The 17,589-nt window shown below is 38.2% G+C and overlaps 1 protein-coding gene and 2 pseudogenes across 2 annotated transcripts; 1 reads left to right on the forward strand and 2 right to left on the reverse strand.

Annotated features, from left to right (window-relative positions):
* The first annotated feature begins 190 nt into the window (after positions 1-190).
* On the forward strand, positions 191-17,385 carry aox5 (aldehyde oxidase 5). Of its 2 annotated transcripts, XM_057325033.1 has the most exons (35): positions 191-267; positions 1,148-1,205; positions 1,348-1,444; positions 1,560-1,668; positions 1,769-1,895; positions 2,784-2,845; positions 2,957-3,037; positions 3,136-3,216; positions 3,291-3,435; positions 3,602-3,694; positions 3,804-3,955; positions 4,076-4,169; positions 5,297-5,406; positions 5,546-5,730; positions 5,856-6,018; positions 6,108-6,197; positions 6,302-6,471; positions 11,611-11,737; positions 11,842-11,964; positions 12,061-12,157; positions 12,261-12,385; positions 12,783-12,916; positions 13,016-13,103; positions 13,189-13,275; positions 13,691-13,882; positions 14,018-14,248; positions 14,430-14,525; positions 14,610-14,738; positions 14,817-14,891; positions 14,983-15,035; positions 15,349-15,463; positions 15,668-15,733; positions 16,605-16,793; positions 16,990-17,157; positions 17,245-17,385. In XM_057325033.1, the coding sequence occupies exons 1-35, from the start codon at positions 214-216 to the stop codon at positions 17,287-17,289; spliced, it is 4,011 nt and encodes a 1,336-aa protein (XP_057181016.1). In that variant the 5' UTR covers positions 191-213; the 3' UTR covers positions 17,290-17,385. The 2 variants fall into 2 exon arrangements, with proteins under 2 accessions (XP_057181016.1, XP_057181015.1); XM_057325032.1 differs by lacking the exons at positions 191-267; positions 1,148-1,205; positions 1,348-1,444; ... (2 more) ...; positions 16,990-17,157; positions 17,245-17,385 and having other exon boundaries at positions 1,785-1,895; positions 16,605-16,975.
* LOC130548336 (hatching enzyme 1.2-like) lies at positions 6,479-8,138 on the reverse strand (annotated as a pseudogene).
* Positions 9,983-16,746, reverse strand: LOC130548335 (hatching enzyme 1.2-like; annotated as a pseudogene).
* Positions 17,386-17,589: the final 204 nt, after the last annotated feature.

Genomic DNA, 17,589 nt, shown 5'->3' on the forward strand with positions numbered 1-17,589 from the left:
GGATTTGATTACTTTTCAAACAATGAATGAATTGAAAAAAGTCAAAGCCACTGCATTCGTGTCATTTTCATGCATTTTAACCCTGGAAGGCATGGTCAAGTCTTTCATCCTATTATGTCACATCATGTGATGTGATTCAGTCAAAACGCTCATTCAACCTCAGTTGGTGTTCAGTAACTCAGGAGAAGCTTCAGTGACAACACTCTTATCATCATGTCCCGTCCATCTGTGAACAATGAGCTGATCTTCTACATTAATGGCAAGAAGGTATGTTTCCATCACAAATACTGATTTAAAAATTATGTTAAACGTAACAGATAAATGATCATCATTTTGATCAATGTGTAGTTTATCGTAAAACTAAAATCTGGTAAAATCTCAGTTTTGTTTTGTGTTCCTTTAATTTGATTGGTAGAGAAATACAAAGTATCAATTCTAAGGAAACACATATATTGATTGCATGAATACACGTTGACTGCACTTGGTTTGGTTAGAAGTGTCTGCCAAATGAATACAATTAATAGTGTTTCATAGATACATGACTGCTTTATTTTATAAATATACTATAGAAATGTAAATGTATGGTTTAATATTCATTAAACAATCATTACTTATGCTACATTATTTTCATAATGTAGTAGGGTGAATGTATATGGCGTGACTAAAATTGCTTTCTGCATCTTGGCACATGATAGCACATGCATGCTGCCAAACAAATCCTTTTTCTCTCATGCATGATGCCATGAAGATGATTTTCTACACTTCACACAAGCTCTCTCACGCGCACACACGCTATCATTCATCTACACCAGTGGTTCTCAAACCTCTTCGTTGTAAGGCCCCCTTTGTGTAGAATGCCTCGCTTCGCGGCCCCCCAAATAAACACTTAAAATACTGAACTTAATTAAACCAAAAACATGTTCAGTTATACAGTGCTAGAACTTTTGGTTGGTGGTCTCATTTCTCCGATGTTTGATCGCCTAAAATTTATGATCAATTTCTAAATTTCATAAAATGCCCGTTTGAGAACCACTGATCTACACTAATTCATTGTAAATATGTAGTTTACACATTTTACACATGAACTCTAAACTCTAAACTAAAAAATAAATTAAGAATCTAAAAACAAATTGTATATACGTGTTAGATTGTAGAAAAGAATGCTGACCCAGAAGAGATGCTATTAGCTTACCTGCGTAGGAAAGGTATAGTATACATTCTCAATATACACTATTTAATTTCTCATTTCTTAGTTTAAACACAACACCTTATATCAAACTGTTTAATATGACCTTTTTACAATAAAATCACTTTGTTTTATTATTTGTGATCTTGTGTTTCTTTTAGCCGGTCTGACAGGCACTAAGTACGGCTGTGGTGGTGGAGGTTGTGGAGCCTGTACTGTAATGCTGTCCAGATACGACCCTATTAAAGACACTGTGCTGTATCCACATTACTCGAAAACCCATAAAGATGCTGTTATAAAACTTTTAATTGTGTTTATATTTATATTTTTAAGTTTTTTATTATTAAAATACCGTTCTTAACGCGCTCGTCAGACACCAGGCGGTAAACGCGTGTCTTCAGCCAGTTTGTTCCCTTCAAGGCGCTGCGGTGGTGACAGTAGAGGGCGTCGGAAGCACAAAGACCAAACTACATCCAGTCCAAGTATTGGAAACAAACTACACGGCAATTTATAGAATTACAAAATTGTTTTCAATTTGGTTTGAGAACGAATTAAACATTCTGGGTGCGTTTTGTTCCTCAGGAGCGTATAGCAAAGGCTCACGGGTCGCAGTGTGGTTTCTGTACCCCTGGTATGGTGATGTCCATGTACACTTTACTGAGGAATAATCCACGGCCCACCATGGAAGACATTCGCGAGTCACTGGGAGGTAATATAAACATTTTGCATTGGCCCTGTAAAATGTAACGCGCTTTCTATGTGTCAATTATTACAACAAACCTAATAAACATACAACATGACATTATAATACACCTCCAATAATCCTGTTGAGGTTCATTTTGCGAATCCGACTAGTGTTGACAACTACCGTGACGGCAGAGGACGCCTGTTTGGAGTCACATGACTTCAAAGGCCTATAAAGGGAATGCACGTGTCGTCACTTTCCCACGCCGGAACGCGCCTGCTTGAGTGGTAAAACACTGGGCAAAATGAATGGTTACAATATCAGGAAACGCAATTCCGCGCAACATTTGAGTGTCTAAGAACACCTGATTCCTTTGTAAATCAAAGGGAAGTCGTAAGGATCACCGTCGAGTCCAGCTGCTTGTAGTTTCAGCAAATAATTGCGTGTTTTAGTCCCGGTTTTTTGTTCCTCCTATTGAATGCAGCCATTTTGCCTTAGTTTTACCACTCAAGGGAGCGTGTCCCGGCATGTTCACGTGGGAAAGTGACGTTGATGCATACCCTCGATTGGCATAGCGGTGACGTCACCGCGTCGTATTTGCGTTCTGCGTACTGTTTACTATTTGCGTCCACATCGGTTTTTCTTTTTCCTCACTCGCTGTGCTCACATACTGCGATTTAATACGTTAATTTTTGAAAGTCCAATTAACAAATAAAACATTTTTCAAGATATTTTATTTATTTTGCCAGACAACAGAATGATTATAAACTACTTATTGCCCATATAAGCGACAGCCGCTAGCCTGGCGACACAATGCCTGACTAAAAATTATCCCAATTTAATTCGTTATTTTCAAAATATTATTTGTATGCACTTAATGTTCTGGGATTTTCATCTGATTTTCCCCCTAAGGAAACCTTTGCCGTTGTACGGGCTATCGACCGATTATCGATGGATTTAAGACATTCTCTGAGGCAAATATGTTCAGCACGAAATAAAAGTCACTACAAAATAAAAGTCGTTAAAACATCTGCATTTAATTTAACTACAGAACATAATTCACAGTGTCATCCAAATTTTTACAGGCTCAGACTTGTTGCCAAAATGGTGAGAAAAATGGAAAATGTTGCATGGAGGAGAGCAACTGCCACAAGAAGGAATCTGATGTGAGATTATCACAATTTCAATTGACAGCTGTAATAGTTCTTATTAACTAAAAGTTATATTTGTTAATCTCTAATCTCTGCTCTTCAACACTTGGTAGATATCTGGGGAAATTTTCATCATGGATGATCTCCTACCCCTTGACCCAACTCAGGATCTTATCTTTCCACCAGAGCTACTGGTATGTACACTGGTTTGTTCATGCATTAATAGTTAACACCACTGACTAATTTGTAATCTGTCCTCTTACATCAGCTTTTGGCAAAACAGCATAGTGGTGAGCATTTCTGCTTCCAGGGAGAAAGAGTGAAGTGGATTTCCCCAGTAGACCTAAAAGACCTAATCGAGCTAAAAGCTGATTATCCAAATGCACCTCTTCTGGTTGGAAACACAACACTAGGTTGGTTTGAAGAATTTCAAATATTTCACTGGCCATTCCTGGAAACAAGACATATTACAAGTATTACAAAATGTATTACAAAAATACGATGTGTCTTTAGAATCAATTGTATAAATAAAACACACACATTGATCAACCAATCATCTAAATTGTTTTTGTCTGATAGGACCAAAGATGACTTTGAAAGGAACCGTCCATCCTGTGGTCATATACGGTGGAGATATTCCAGAGCTGAGAGCTATTAAATTGGGAAAGAATTGTAAATTTAAAGAATTTTGAAATTGTCACTTGTTGAAACTTCATATACTTGTTTATTAAACACTAAAGCTCAAAATAAACGCAACTAAACTCCACTGTGTTGTGCGCAGGTGTTACCGTGGGGGCAGGATGCAGTCTGTCTGTTCTAAAGGAGACCCTCCTGCAGGCAATACAGGATCTCGGCCCAGAAAAGAGCAAAGTTTATCAAGCCCTCCTTCAAACGCTGCAGTGTTTAGCGGGCAAACAGATTCGCAACATGGCAGTGAGTAAAAACAGTGAATTTTAATGAAAGGAGGCGTGGCATTAATCCAAAATATACTCACACAAATGATATATGAAATTTAGCTAAAGTTTACAATTTTGGTTATTTTTATAATTTTAGACTATTGGTGGAAATATCTTAAGTGCCAACCCCAAATATGACCTAAGCAGCATTCTCGCCGCAGCGAAGTGTACGCTACACATCATTTCCAAAGGTAAAGCTATCATTTTTAAACCTTAAGGTAAGGGATAGCCCACCCAAATATTCAACAATTCTGTCATGAATTACTCTCCCCCAAGTTGTTTCAAACCTGTATACATTTATTTGTTCTTTTAGACACAAAGATATTTGTAAAAATGTTAGCAACTGACATTTCTGGGACATCATTGACTACCATAGTACGACAAATTATTTTATGTTTTTTTGTTCTGTTAAAGACAAAAGAAGATATATTGAAGAATTTAGGAAAACAAACAGTTCTGGGGCACCTTTGACTACCATTTTTGACTACCCAAGAAATCTCAGTTGCTAACATTCTTCTAAATATCTTTCTTTGTGTTCAACAGAACCAAGAAATTTATACAGGTTTTGAACAACTTGAGGGTGAGTTATCCGCTAGTTGCAAAAGATGACACAGGTGAGCTTTTGGGATGCCAGAGTCAGCAGACTAATTTCCGGTCGTATAACGCTGTATGGGAAAAGGAGGATTTTGGGCTGGCAAATATGGGTGTTTTTTAGATAAAAAAAGTAGAAAGTAATATATCAGCGATATGACATATCCTCTTTACATTGCTAAGCCAAAACAACTCGATGATGTTTTACGACCGGAAATTAGTTTGCCGAACCTGGTGTTGCAAAAGCTCACCGATGCCATCTTGTGCAACTAGCCCATTCATGAAAGAATTAAATTTTTGGGTGAACTATCCCTTTAATGGTCTGTGAACGTTACATCTTAAAGGGACAGTTCACCAAGAAATTAATTTACTTACCCCTTGTCTTATTGTTTCAAACTCATCTGATTTTTGTTCTTCAATGCAATACAACAGTCGTGTTGACTGTTGGGGATGACAACATCAGTCACCATTCACTTTCATTGTGTCATTTTTCAGTACAATAAAAGTGAATGGTGACTGGGACTTCCCGTGCCTAAAATCCCAACTTTTGTGTTCTAAAGAAGATGTAAATAGACAATTAATGTCTAAACTGTATGTTTACTATGGAAATATTTTTCTAAATGTGAAATCTCTCATGTATTTATTTTATAAGTAGTCGTGTTTTGCTTTTTTGACATGGCAGTTGAAGTTTTCTTTCTTTTGTCTCTCTTATTTTTCTTCAATTCAGATGGTGCAAGAGAGATGCCTCTGAGTGAGGAGTTTTTCACAGGTTTTGGCAAAACAGCTTTACGACCAGATGAGATTCTTCTGGCTATTGACATTCCTCACTCAGAACCGGTGAGTTACCCCAAATGTTTGATAATACAGTCATTCCGTCTACTTTCTATTCAATTCTGGCTTGAGAGACATTTTTACACAACCCAACACAATCAGTCGACATTCACAACAGCTGAACTCTAATCTGTGTGTTTCTCAGTGGGAGTTCATGGCGGCGTTTCGCCAGGCGCAACGCAGAGAATTCGCCTTCTCTATTGTGAACGCTGGCATGAAGGTTGTGTTTAGACCTGACTCAAACGTGGTTGAGCATCTGGACATATTTTACGGAGGTGTGGGACCTACTCTGGTGCAAGCGAGACACACCAGTAAAAAGCTGATTGGAAGGTAATGATTTGAAAGCAGATACAATTTACTACCAAAAATCTGGAATGCACTAAACTAGTGGGATTATCTTGCATTAACAGTGTTTTGGATCTTTAAATATATGAATATTGTTTTCTCTGTTTCAGACAATGGGACGGCAAACTTCTGGCAGAGGGAATTCAACTTTTAGAGGAGGAGATCACTGTGCCCTCTACTGCCCCCGGTGGACAGGAGGAGTATCGCAAGACTCTTGTTCTCAGCTTCTTTTTTAAGTTTTATATGGAGGTGCTACTAGAGCTGCGAGAGAGGGTATGGTAATGTTTATAAAAAATGACATATGAAAAATGACAGATTATTTAACAGTTAAAACTTTAAATATTGTATTTCTGTTGCTACAGGAGGTTGATGTCATCGATTTGTCATTGGAGTATCTCAGCGCGCTAAAACCATTTAAAAATGAGGTACCACAAGGAAACTATTCTTTTCAGGTACGTGTATCTAATTTGCACAGGACCAAGCTGAATGTTTTTTTGCATTGTCATATTAAGTTTTCCTAGTTAATGGTTTTGTCTAATTATCAATTAAATTATAGCTTGTTCCAGAGGCTCAGTCTATAAGTGACCCAGTGGGACGCCCAAATGTGCACCAGGCCGCCCTTCAACAGGCTACAGGAGAAGCTGTGTATTATGACGACATCCCCTCGGTTAAAGGAGAACTCTTTGTGTCCATGGTAACCAGCACCCGAGCTCATGCTAAGATTATGTAAGTTAAATCTGTCGATTTAGGAAGTAATACACTTAGGAACAAAATGAAAACCATTTCAGTGAACATCTTGTGCTTTGATTAACTTTATTTCCCCCCCACCAATCCAAAAATCTGAAATCCAACACCATTAAAAGACAAAACATCACTTCATTCCCTTGTTCATCTATAGAACTGTATTGCTTTATCAGTAACATCACGTCTTCATAAGCCTCAGATTGAGCATCCGTACAGCTTGTTGATCCTCAGGATGTCGATGTTAGACAGTCCACGCGTCTGTCCGATTTCTACAGACGCATCAGGTATGGGGGTGATGGTTTCCTTTCCATCCTCGTTGGTGAAGGCCGTTCTTCCATAGTGCATGACAGAGCCATAGTCGTATGGAGTGTTTAGATTGTTGGTGTTCTGTTTCTCGAAGGCATCGACCATATCAGGAGAGATGAACTTCCAGTTGATCTTGATGTACTTGTCGCGGTCGCTCCTGGAATGCTCGTGTTCGAAGCCCAGGGCGTGATTGAGCTCATGTTGAACGAGGTCGTTGTACACGCAGCTATTCCTCTGGAGAGAGACCACCTGTTTGCCACCTGTTCTACCAAGAGAAGAGTAACACCTGAGAGGAGAGAGGAAACAAGAGCACATATAAATCTTCTTCTTTTGGACTAAGAGCGCTTCAATGTGTCTTGTTGATATGGTATGATTGTCCTCACCCGTCTTTGTTCTCAATACTGATGTAGTCCATCTGAGATGATCTGGGCACAAAGCGGATGCAGGTTTTGCTGTGGAAGGTCATCATGGCGTTCTCGATAGTCCTCTTCTCATTATATGCTGCAGAGAAGACGGGTGACAGTTTGAGAATGACATTGATATGAATGATAAATGTGTGACGTGATGAAGGAGGTTTACTTACTGAATTCACTGCTCACTGTGTAAGGCACCTCCACTAGATTCTTGCTGTTTTTCTTCCACAAACAGTTGTTGTTAAAGCAGTAGAGAGCATTTCTGGTTTTGGGAAACACCAGATCTCCTTCAATCAGGAGTTCAGTCGATCCTGTGTGGAAAGAAAGCGATATTGATGAAGTTACACAACATGTCTTGATGTGAATTTCTTCTTTCTGACAGTCATTTTTAGTGTCTGACCATTGTTGGAGTCCAAAATCTTTGTAGTGATGTCCACATCTTCAGGCTCCGTTATTAACATATCTGCAAGCTTCTGCTCCTGTTGATAGGAAAATGCACGAAATTACTCATACATCGAACATTTTTCTTACAGAAGATACCAAGAGACTAGTCAGGGTCTTACCGTGAGAAATAACGCCTGTGAGACGCCACACAGCAGCAGCAGAATGGAGAATGATGCTCTTGTGTTCATGTTGTCTCAGTGTGTAGAGATGTTCAGGATGCTCTTGTCCTGACGTTTGGTGTCTGTGTGCTGTCTGACCTGGACTTTATATTCATCTGTGTAGGTGGGTCTACAGGGGATTATGGGTAGGTTTTGGTGTCCAGGGTCTAATGTGTTTAACTACAGGGAGGATCGCTGACCTCGCCTGTTAGTCCAAAACCTTACAGAAGCTTCTTGAGATTGTTTTACTAAACCACTGAAGTGGACATGATGTAGTTTTGGGATTTTATCAAGAGCCCACAACAGTTGTATACGTTTTTATTAAGACAAATTTATAAAGGATGCTTGTTTGTAAAAACAGTTTAGAAATTCCTTAACATTTATAATCATGTAATTTCATTTGATATGTATTGGATATTTAGCTGTCAATAATTATAATGAATTAATGTTGGTCCCACTCAATAACTCCTAAAAATGTCCATTTGTCCCTATTGCTGTGAAAAGCTTTCCTTCTTATCACCATAGATCTTGAATTGATCTTGAATCTTCAGTAATTTACAGATGGTCTATTTCTCTCACACCTTTGTCAGTCACTCATGGGGTTCAACTTTATAGTTATTGAGGATTTTCTTACTCTATACTAGGCATGGGCCGATTACTGGTTCCAAGGTATACCGCGGTTTGAAAGTCACGGTTTTAAAACCCACAAAATAATTCTTGCTGTACCCTTCCCAAATTATGAGCAGTTTTTGTGTCTCATTAAAGACAGCGAGTGCAGGAATCCATCAGTTTCTGTGCTATATTTTGTTTATGCCTATTGTGTTGTTTGCTCATGTGCGTTTAATTTATTTATATTTATTTATGTATGTATGCATGTAGGTTTAAATACTAGAGATGCATGTAAACAAATTGCTAGAAGGGGAGCCATGCTTTCGAAAAGTTTGGGAACCGCTGATTTAACAGGACATACTGTACATGTTTACTACAGTTCCAAATATTTTGTGTTGCTTCAAAATAAAATATACTGGGGAGGTTTCCCAGACAGGTCTTAAGTATAATCCCAGATTAAATTAAATGTTGGTTTCTTGATCAAAAATAAATTGCACTGACGTATCTCAGAATATATCAGTGCGATTGTTTTGTCTCAAGATGCACATCAGTAATGTTTTTTTTGTAAAGTATGTTTTTAAAGACAACTTAAATATCTTAAATGAACTAAGGCCTAGCCCTTACTAAACTAATCCCTGTCCAGGTAACCGCGCCATTGTGTTCATTGGGCAAAAAGCAGTTTACACAAACATTGAAAAGAACCCATTTTAAAGCAGTAGTTGCAACCCAGTCATAGCGTGAAACCGTGATAATTTTTCTTAAGATTATCATACCATCTAAATCTCATACCGGCCCATACTCTATAGCAATTTAATATAAATCATTTAAAGTTAGGTTTATTGTGGGAACATTATAATTAGATTTTCCTACTTATCTCTACGTCTACAGTATATTATGGTTTATTCTGTGTACAACATAAAATCAAAGATTATAGATATTAACAAGGTGTCACAGATCTTTTAAGTAAGAGTGGGGGAAAGCAACAGTTAATATGGCCGCTCTAGCAACAAAGGTCCTGCCTTTCAGTAAAAAAGAGCCAATGGTCAACCGAGAAAGACTAACGTTTTAAGAGGGGAAGAGATTCTGTATAAAGTGTTGTGAACCTAGCTGAAGCAGCTTAGAGAAGTTTAGGCTTAAGAAACATAAGTCATGGTACAGTTTATGTCGAGTTTAATTATCTGTTGGAAATATTTTGTTTTATTGTGACCTTAGCCAGTGATTTAAGAGATATCCGTTTCCCTCCATTCAATTAGAAAACACTTGGTCTTGTATGACTGAATTAGCTGCCTGGACGCAATGCAAATATGGCCGCCTAGTACAGAGAGTTTCCTTAAAGCAATTCAAGCAAATATAATTTTTTCAGGTTCAAATCTTCAGATCTCATAATTTGTCTTTCAGCAGGCTAGAAGAAAACTTCGACATCCTTTCTACTCCAGCAGAGATCTTTGGAGTCATATCAACCTGTATTAGAGCTCATGCCAAAATAACAAAAGCTTTGACATTTTATTTGTTGATCATTTATGAAGTGAGACATTGAATTACAAACACGCTTTATTTTGTTGTTTAACCAGCTTTATTTTCCCAATACAATCAAATATTTCAGAAACCCAACACCATCAAAGATAAAGAACGTCACCTCATTCCCTTATTTATCTACACACACAGACTACATTCAATGATCAGTAACATCACGTCTTCATAAGCCTCAGATTGAGCATCCGTACAGCTTGTTGATCCTCAGGATGTCGGTGTTTGACAGTCCCTGCGTCTGTCCGATTTTCACAGACGCATCAGGAATGGGGGTGATGGTTTCCATACCAGCCTGGTTGGTGAAGGCCGTTCTTCCATAGTGCATGATGGAGCCGTAGTCGTATGGAGTGTTTTGGTTGTTGCTGTTCTGTTTCTGGAAGTTGTAGTCCATATCAGGAGAGATGAACTCCCAGTTGATCTCGACGTACTGGTCGCGGTCGCTCCTGGTTTGCTCGTGGTAGAAGCCCAGGGCGTGATTGAGCTCATGTTGAACGATGCCGTGGTACACGCAGCCGTACCTGTTGAGAGAGACCACCTGTTGGCCACCTGTTCTACCAAGAGAAGAGTAACACCTGAGAGGAGAGAGGAAACAAGAGCACATATAAATCTTCTTCTTTTGGACTAAGAGCGCTTCAATGTGTCTTGTTGATATGGTATGATTGTCCTCACCCGTCTTTGTTCTCAATACTGATGTAGTCCATCTGAGATGATCTGGGCACAAAGCGGATGCAGGTTTTGCTGTGGAAGGTCATCATGGCGTTCTCGATAGTCCTCTTCTCATTATATGCTGCAGAGAAGACGGGTGACAGTTTGAGAATGACATTGATATGAATGATAAATGTGTGACGTGATGAAGGAGGTTTACTTACTGAATTCACTGCTCACTGTGTAAGGCACCTCCACTAGATTCTTGCTGTTTTTCTTCCACAAACAGTTGTTGTTAAAGCAGTAGAGAGCATTTCTGGTTTTGGGAAACACCAGATCTCCTTCAATCAGGAGTTCAGTCGATCCTGTGTGGAAAGAAAGCGATATTGATGAAGTTACACAACATGTCTTGATGTGAATTTCTTCTTTCTGACAGTCATTTTTAGTGTCTGACCATTGTTGGAGTCCAAAATCTTTGTAGTGATGTCCACATCTTCAGGCTCCGTTATTAACATATCTGCAAGCTTCTGCTCCTGTTGATAGGAAAATGCACGAAATTACTCATACATCGAACATTTTTCTTACAGAAGATACCAAGAGACTAGTCAGGGTCTTACCGTGAGAAATAACGCCTGTGAGACGCCACACAGCAGCAGCAGAATGGAGAATGATGCTCTTGTGTTCATGTTGTCTCAGTGTGTAGAGATGTTCAGGATGCTCTTGTCCTGACGTTTGGTGTCTGTGTGCTGTCTGACCTGGACTTTATATTCATCTGTGTAGGTGGGTCTACAGGGGATTATGGGCAGGTTTTGGTATCCAGGGTCTAATGTGTTTAACTACAGGGAGGAACTCTGAACCCATTAAGGAATCAGAAGTTTGTGTGTTTGTCTAATCCATTGACGTGGATGGGTTTGCTTTGCTAGGAGTCACTTTGAAAGCACAGTCATTCCAGAATCGTTCGCTTTGACTTAAACGTCCTAGATGTTTCAATTTTCTTCCCTTATTTTTCAAACTAGATCTATCGATGCATCAGCAGCTTTGGCGATACCTGGAGTTGTCACCTTCATATCTGCCAAGGACGTTCCAGGTCAAAATCGAAGACTGTGGTTTAACAACCCAGAGGAGGTTTTTGCAGAAGAGGAGGTCACTTTCTCTAGTCAAACTCTATAGTTTACAGATCCAAGATGATTGTCATGTATAATACGTAAGCCTATGATTGATGTTCCTTATGTTTTATTTGAAAACAGGTGATCTGTGTGGGGCAGATTATCGGGGCGATTGTGGCAGAGAACAGAGAACAAGCTAAAAGAGCAGCTGAACAGGTGCACGTTAGCTACCAGGACATCCAACCTGTATTTTTCACTATAGAGGTATTTCTACACCAAACCCCATTCATAAAACATCTCTTAACATATCAAAACATGTCACTTGAAAGTTACAAACATTGTTTTCATTTTGTTTCTAAGGAAGCCATTGAACATCAATCATTTTTTGACCCCAAGAGAAAGCTGGAAAGAGGAAATGTGGAGGAAGGGTTTGAGAAAGCAGATCACGTACTGGAGGGTATGCATTCATGAATCCGAATCTTTGAATCTGATCCAGATTTTAATGCAATTTTCTAATCCCAAACAGTGTTTATATAATCCTATATTATGATATGTCACAGGTGAGATGTATATGGGCGGTCAGGAGCATTTCTACATGGAAACCCAAGGATTGATCGCGATTCCTAAAGGAGAGGCGGAAGAAATGGATCTGTATGTTGCCAGTCAACATGCAGCTTACACTCAGGTCGGTAGTATTTCATAAACATACATTGATGAACAACTTATTCACTATTATTCTTGTCCTCAATGTCATGGATTATAGTTAACAAACTAAAATTACTAAAACATTTTTGTTAATTGAAATAAAGTATAGGCCTACATTTTATTGGAAAACCTGAACTAAACAAATATTTTAGCAACTAGAAATAATGTTAATATTAACTGTAAATTAACCCAAAAATAAATTACATCTATAGCAACAGTAATATTCAAAATATTTAATAAAATGTATTATTATAATAGTAATTATAATAATATTAATAATAACATTATAAAAAGAAAAGTTAATTCAAAGTAAATAAATCTCCCAAAAACAAAAACACCTGAGTTTGTAACGCAATGTTCTATGTATAAAACAACAGGAAGTAGTTGGCATCACTCTTGGGATCGACTCTAATAAGATCACGTGCCATGTGAAAAGGCTCGGAGGAGGATTTGGCGGAAAAGTCATGAAGATTGCAACTTTATCTGCCATCACTGCTACGGCCGCATACAAGTATGGAAAAATGAGACGCATCACACACGAATTTCATTTATCAATCTGTGCGAGTATACGCACTTAAATGTGTCTTGTACACTCCAAACTAAACGACAGGACTGGCCGTGCTGTGCGATGTGTACTAGAACGAGGGGATGATATGCTCATCACCAGCGGCAGGCATCCTTTCCTGGGGAAGTATAAGGTACTGTGGAATTATGGGTTATGGAGTTTTTTACCTTTCTAGGCTATATGTTGCATTATTGCATCTTATGTCTCGTCTTTCTCAGGTTGGATACATGAAGGATGGGACCATCCTAGCTGCTGACATCACGTATTACAGTAATGGAGGATGCACCCTGGACGAATCTTCATTTGTATGTTATTTCAGCCTTGACGAGAATGTGTCCCCTAAAATATATTTCATCAATCTCAAAAAATGTTTTCTTCAACACAGCAACGAGACAGCACTCAGTTTCTTAAACTATGCTTAGATTTTCCCAAATCAAATGATGTAGGCTTTGCTATCCACTTTTTCATTCTACAGCCCAGTCGTTTTATTTGAATTCTCCTAATAATGAAATGGAAGAGAAACATCTGAGACAAAAGTTGAGACTTGCCGAGAACTCCCTGAGCTATGCAGAAGCAACCCGTTAGCAGTACAACTTTCCCTTGAGTATAGAAAATTGAACAACTTCCCAAAGTTCCCTTCTACATTCTGTTAAATATCCTTTTCATGGAAGTAAAATGGCTTGCGTTCGTGTTTATAAATCACCTGTATTTTCCGTTCAGATCATGGAGAAAGCTCTCCTTCACATGGATAATGGCTACAAGATCCCTCACCTCCGCGGCCGAGGCCTGGTGTGCAAGACCTATTTGCCGTCTTATACGGCGTTCCGAGGGTTTGGCGGACCACAGGGACTGACCATCATCGAGAGCGTCCTCCATGAGGTGGCAGTCCAGTGCGGCTTGCCAGCACACAAGGTGGGCCATTTTTTCGGAATATGAACAAGTGATAACAATCTGCTTTTGGAAAGTGCACGTAAGTCAGTTTGGACCATTACAAAATGCTTTAATATTCTGGATGGTTTCAAACTTCAGTCCAACTTTACTCCGTAGGTGAGAGACGTCAACATGTACAAGGATGAGGAATGCTACACCCACCACAAGCAGCTTTTCTCACCCCGGGACATGGTGAGATGTTGGGACGAGTGCTTGGAAAAATCTGACTATCATCAGCGGCAGCTGTACATCCAACAGTTCAATGCACACAACCATTGGAAGAAGAGAGGAATCTCAATCGTCCCATTGAAGTTTGGAATTGGATTCTCTAAGGGTTTTTATAACCAGGTAGTGGGAAATTGGTGCTTTATTTCACAAGGCTGTTGGTATTAAAATGTATGTTTTTAATACGTTTAAAGTTGGTATTACTTGGGTAAACTACTTTAAAGACCATTTTCAAGAACAATTACCAGATTTTTAATGTGTTAGTAGTATGTACCAAACCGACATGACAGTGGTAACTTTCTAGGGGGCAGCGCTTGTGAACATCTACAAAGACGGATCCGTTCTGGTCTCTCATGGTGGAACCGAGATGGGTCAGGGTATCAACACCAAAGCTATACAGGCAAGACTGTCAAACAATATGAATTGAAAACCATACATACTTCTAAAAAAAACAGATGCAGGATTCATTTTCTCTTTGCTGCAGATTGCCAGTCGCATTCTGAAGGTCCCGATGTCCACCATCCACATCAAGGAGACTTGCACGGGAAACGTGCCCAACGCTGCTCCGTCCGCTGCGTCTTTTGGTACCGATGCTGTTGGAATGGCAGTAAAGGTAGATCATTAGTGTTGCATGAGTTTGCTTATATGTGCATGTACGCAACTGTAATGTTTGGTAATATTTTGCGTGCAGAACGCTTGTGAGAAACTCATGGGACGTCTAGAGACACTGATAAAGATGCATCCCCAATACACCTGGCAACAGCTGGTCAGTAAACGTTACATCTATTCTGCCAATCGTATAATAGAAACTGAATTAATGATTTTATGACAGACATATACATTTTTCATGTTTCTAGGTGGTGGAGGCATACTGCCAGAAGATCAGCTTGTCTGCGACTGGTTTCTTCATGTATGTGTTTAATAATGTTGAATTATAAAGGCTATTCAAGCATTATAATAAATATTCAAAAAGTCTTTAAACACGATACGTAAACAACATTTGGATGTAAAATGGTTTATCTTGAATATAAGTGAAAAAAAACCCAAATGCTAGTATTTGAAATATTCAAGCTCAGTAAGCTAGTCTAAATATTTTGTACAGCATAAAATAAGTTAAGTTTGTTTAATTTTTTTATTTTGATTAAACAATGAATATGATTTTTTTTCGTGTAAATGTTATACATAAAATGCTTGGGATAAATATATTTGTGTGTTTATATTAGGGGACCCCACACCAGTATAGACTGGGAGAAAAGTGAGGGACCTGCTTACTATTACTTCACTTTTGGAGCCTGCTGTTCAGAGGTTGAAATCGACTGTCTGACAGGAGATCATAAGGTGCTCGTCTACTTCTAATATTCATATTTCTATTTAAATTTAATTAGTCTATGGAGCGTATTGTAATGTTATGTCTTATATGGGTAAAGATATATAAGCAGATAACGTACGGCTGTCACGGGATTCATTATTCTTTCTGAATTATGCATGTACCTTTAAAACCTGAAAATCAAAGTTTATTGACTGTGAAATTATATTTTACAGAACATTAGGACTGACATTGTGATGGATGTCGGTCGGAGTATTAACCCGGCATTGGACATCGGACAGGTACCCAATTGTAATATTTGGTATTGAAGAGTTAAAACTGTACCGAAATCTAAAAGTATTATTATTATTAATAATAATAATTCTAATATACTATAATATTATTACATATTTTAATATTATTACAAATTATAATATATGCTATTATATATTTATATGATTTGTTAATATTATAATACTATATAATTGTTACAATACTGAATATTATAAGTAATATTAATATTATTAAAAAATAATATTTGTGAAAACTTTCTATAAAAAGATAACCAAAAAGTTGTAAAAATGATTAAAATATACTAAAATAATTTTGGGAATCAGTCAGTATATAGTTGGTGCTTTTCAAGCTTGTGAATTAGATTCCTAGTGAGTACACATAAAATGTATTATTAGATTAAAGTCTCGGTGAAATAAAAAATGACAATGACTTTTTTTCATTAAATATTGCAGCATTTATTGTAATAAGTTTATCAACGTGGGACGTTCTCTTTTTAGAATTTGTGTGCCCTCATAATCTTCAGTTAAAATCTGAAAATGCACTTCCGTCCTGTAGTGACTATCCATCTTAAATGACGTATATTAGATGGCTTGGGCGGAACATCCGTTAACTCCTCCCCTTCAACTGTCAGTCTGCAGCCAGTTGTATTTCAAAATGCAATGGCTGTTTTTATACATCCAATCAAATCGCAGAGAAAGACAAAAGCCACGCCCGCTATCTTTCTCATTCGAAATTCCATTTCACTCGGAAATGCGTCAAAATACAGTAGTAAAAACGATCGCAACTTCCAGTAATGGGGACTTTAAAGCAGAATTTCATGATAAAAGTCAAGTGCGTAATTGTGATGTAAAGTTAATTCATGTGTTTGTGTGTGTACAGGTGGAAGGTGGTTTTGTTCAGGGTATTGGGCTTTACACTATAGAGGAACTGCATTTTTCTCCCGAGGGTGTGTTGTTGACCAGGGGTCCATCTCAGTATAAAATGCCAGCGCTGTGTGATGTCCCTCCTCATCTTAATGTCCACCTGCTGAGCGATGCTGAAAATCCCTACGCTATTTATTCCTCAAAGGTGAGACGCAGAACAACTGTTTACAAACTTAAACTTTTAGCACATGCGTAACGTAAACCAATGCAATATTTAACTTCCAAAAAAGGCCCCAAAATACTGATGACTCATCTTGCACTACATAACTTCTTATCCAATTAAAATGCTCAAATCTACATTGTCCCTCCCCTTGAATTACAACTACATTTTTGTTTTTAAGGGGATTGGAGAGCCGCCCGTGTTCTTCGGCTGCACTTTGTTCTTCGCCATTAAAGAAGCGATCGCGGCCGCGCGGAGGGAGAGAGGCTTGAGCAACGATTTCTCTCTCTCCTCTCCAGCCACCGCAGAGAAGATCCGTATGGCCTGCGAGGACTGCTTCACCCGGATGGTGAGTCAATCAGTTGGGAATATTGTTTAATATAAAAATGCTAATTCTTATAAAGAGTGGATTGATAATTTACGTTACAACCCTCAGGTGCCACGGAATGAGAAATCCAAACCCTGGGCCATAAACGTGTGAAGAGCTCAAACCAAACTCTGTGATGCTTCTTGTTGAAAACTTTGATCTTGTAATAATTATTAATGAATGAATTATTAAGTATAAATAAACAAAAATAAAAAATAAGGGTCTAACAATACTAAAAACAGTAGAATTACAGATAACTTAAGCAACTTTTTATGTACTGTATATTACATGGAATGTTACTTAATTATATTACTAATAAGTAACATAATTACATGATGAATAAATAATAAGTTAGAAATATAATTAGAGTCTAACAATACTAATCGGTAGAATATGGTACATTTTAATTCATGA

This window comes from Triplophysa rosa, linkage group LG25, assembly GCF_024868665.1.
Source record: "Triplophysa rosa linkage group LG25, Trosa_1v2, whole genome shotgun sequence".
In the NCBI taxonomy this organism is placed as follows: Eukaryota; Metazoa; Chordata; class Actinopteri; order Cypriniformes; family Nemacheilidae; genus Triplophysa; species Triplophysa rosa.

Bases quoted from the DNA above. Each gene is read 5' to 3' on its own strand.
- aox5 (XM_057325033.1), top strand. From the start codon at position 214: ATGTCCCGTCCATCTGTGAACAATGAGCTGATCTTCTACATTAATGGC. The intron at 11,738-11,841 runs GTCACTTTCTCT...ATTTGAAAACAG, and splicing joins AGGTTTTTGCAGAAGAGGAG to GTGATCTGTGTGGGGCAGAT. The intron at 16,794-16,989 runs GTGAGACGCAGA...TTTGTTTTTAAG, and splicing joins ACGCTATTTATTCCTCAAAG to GGGATTGGAGAGCCGCCCGT.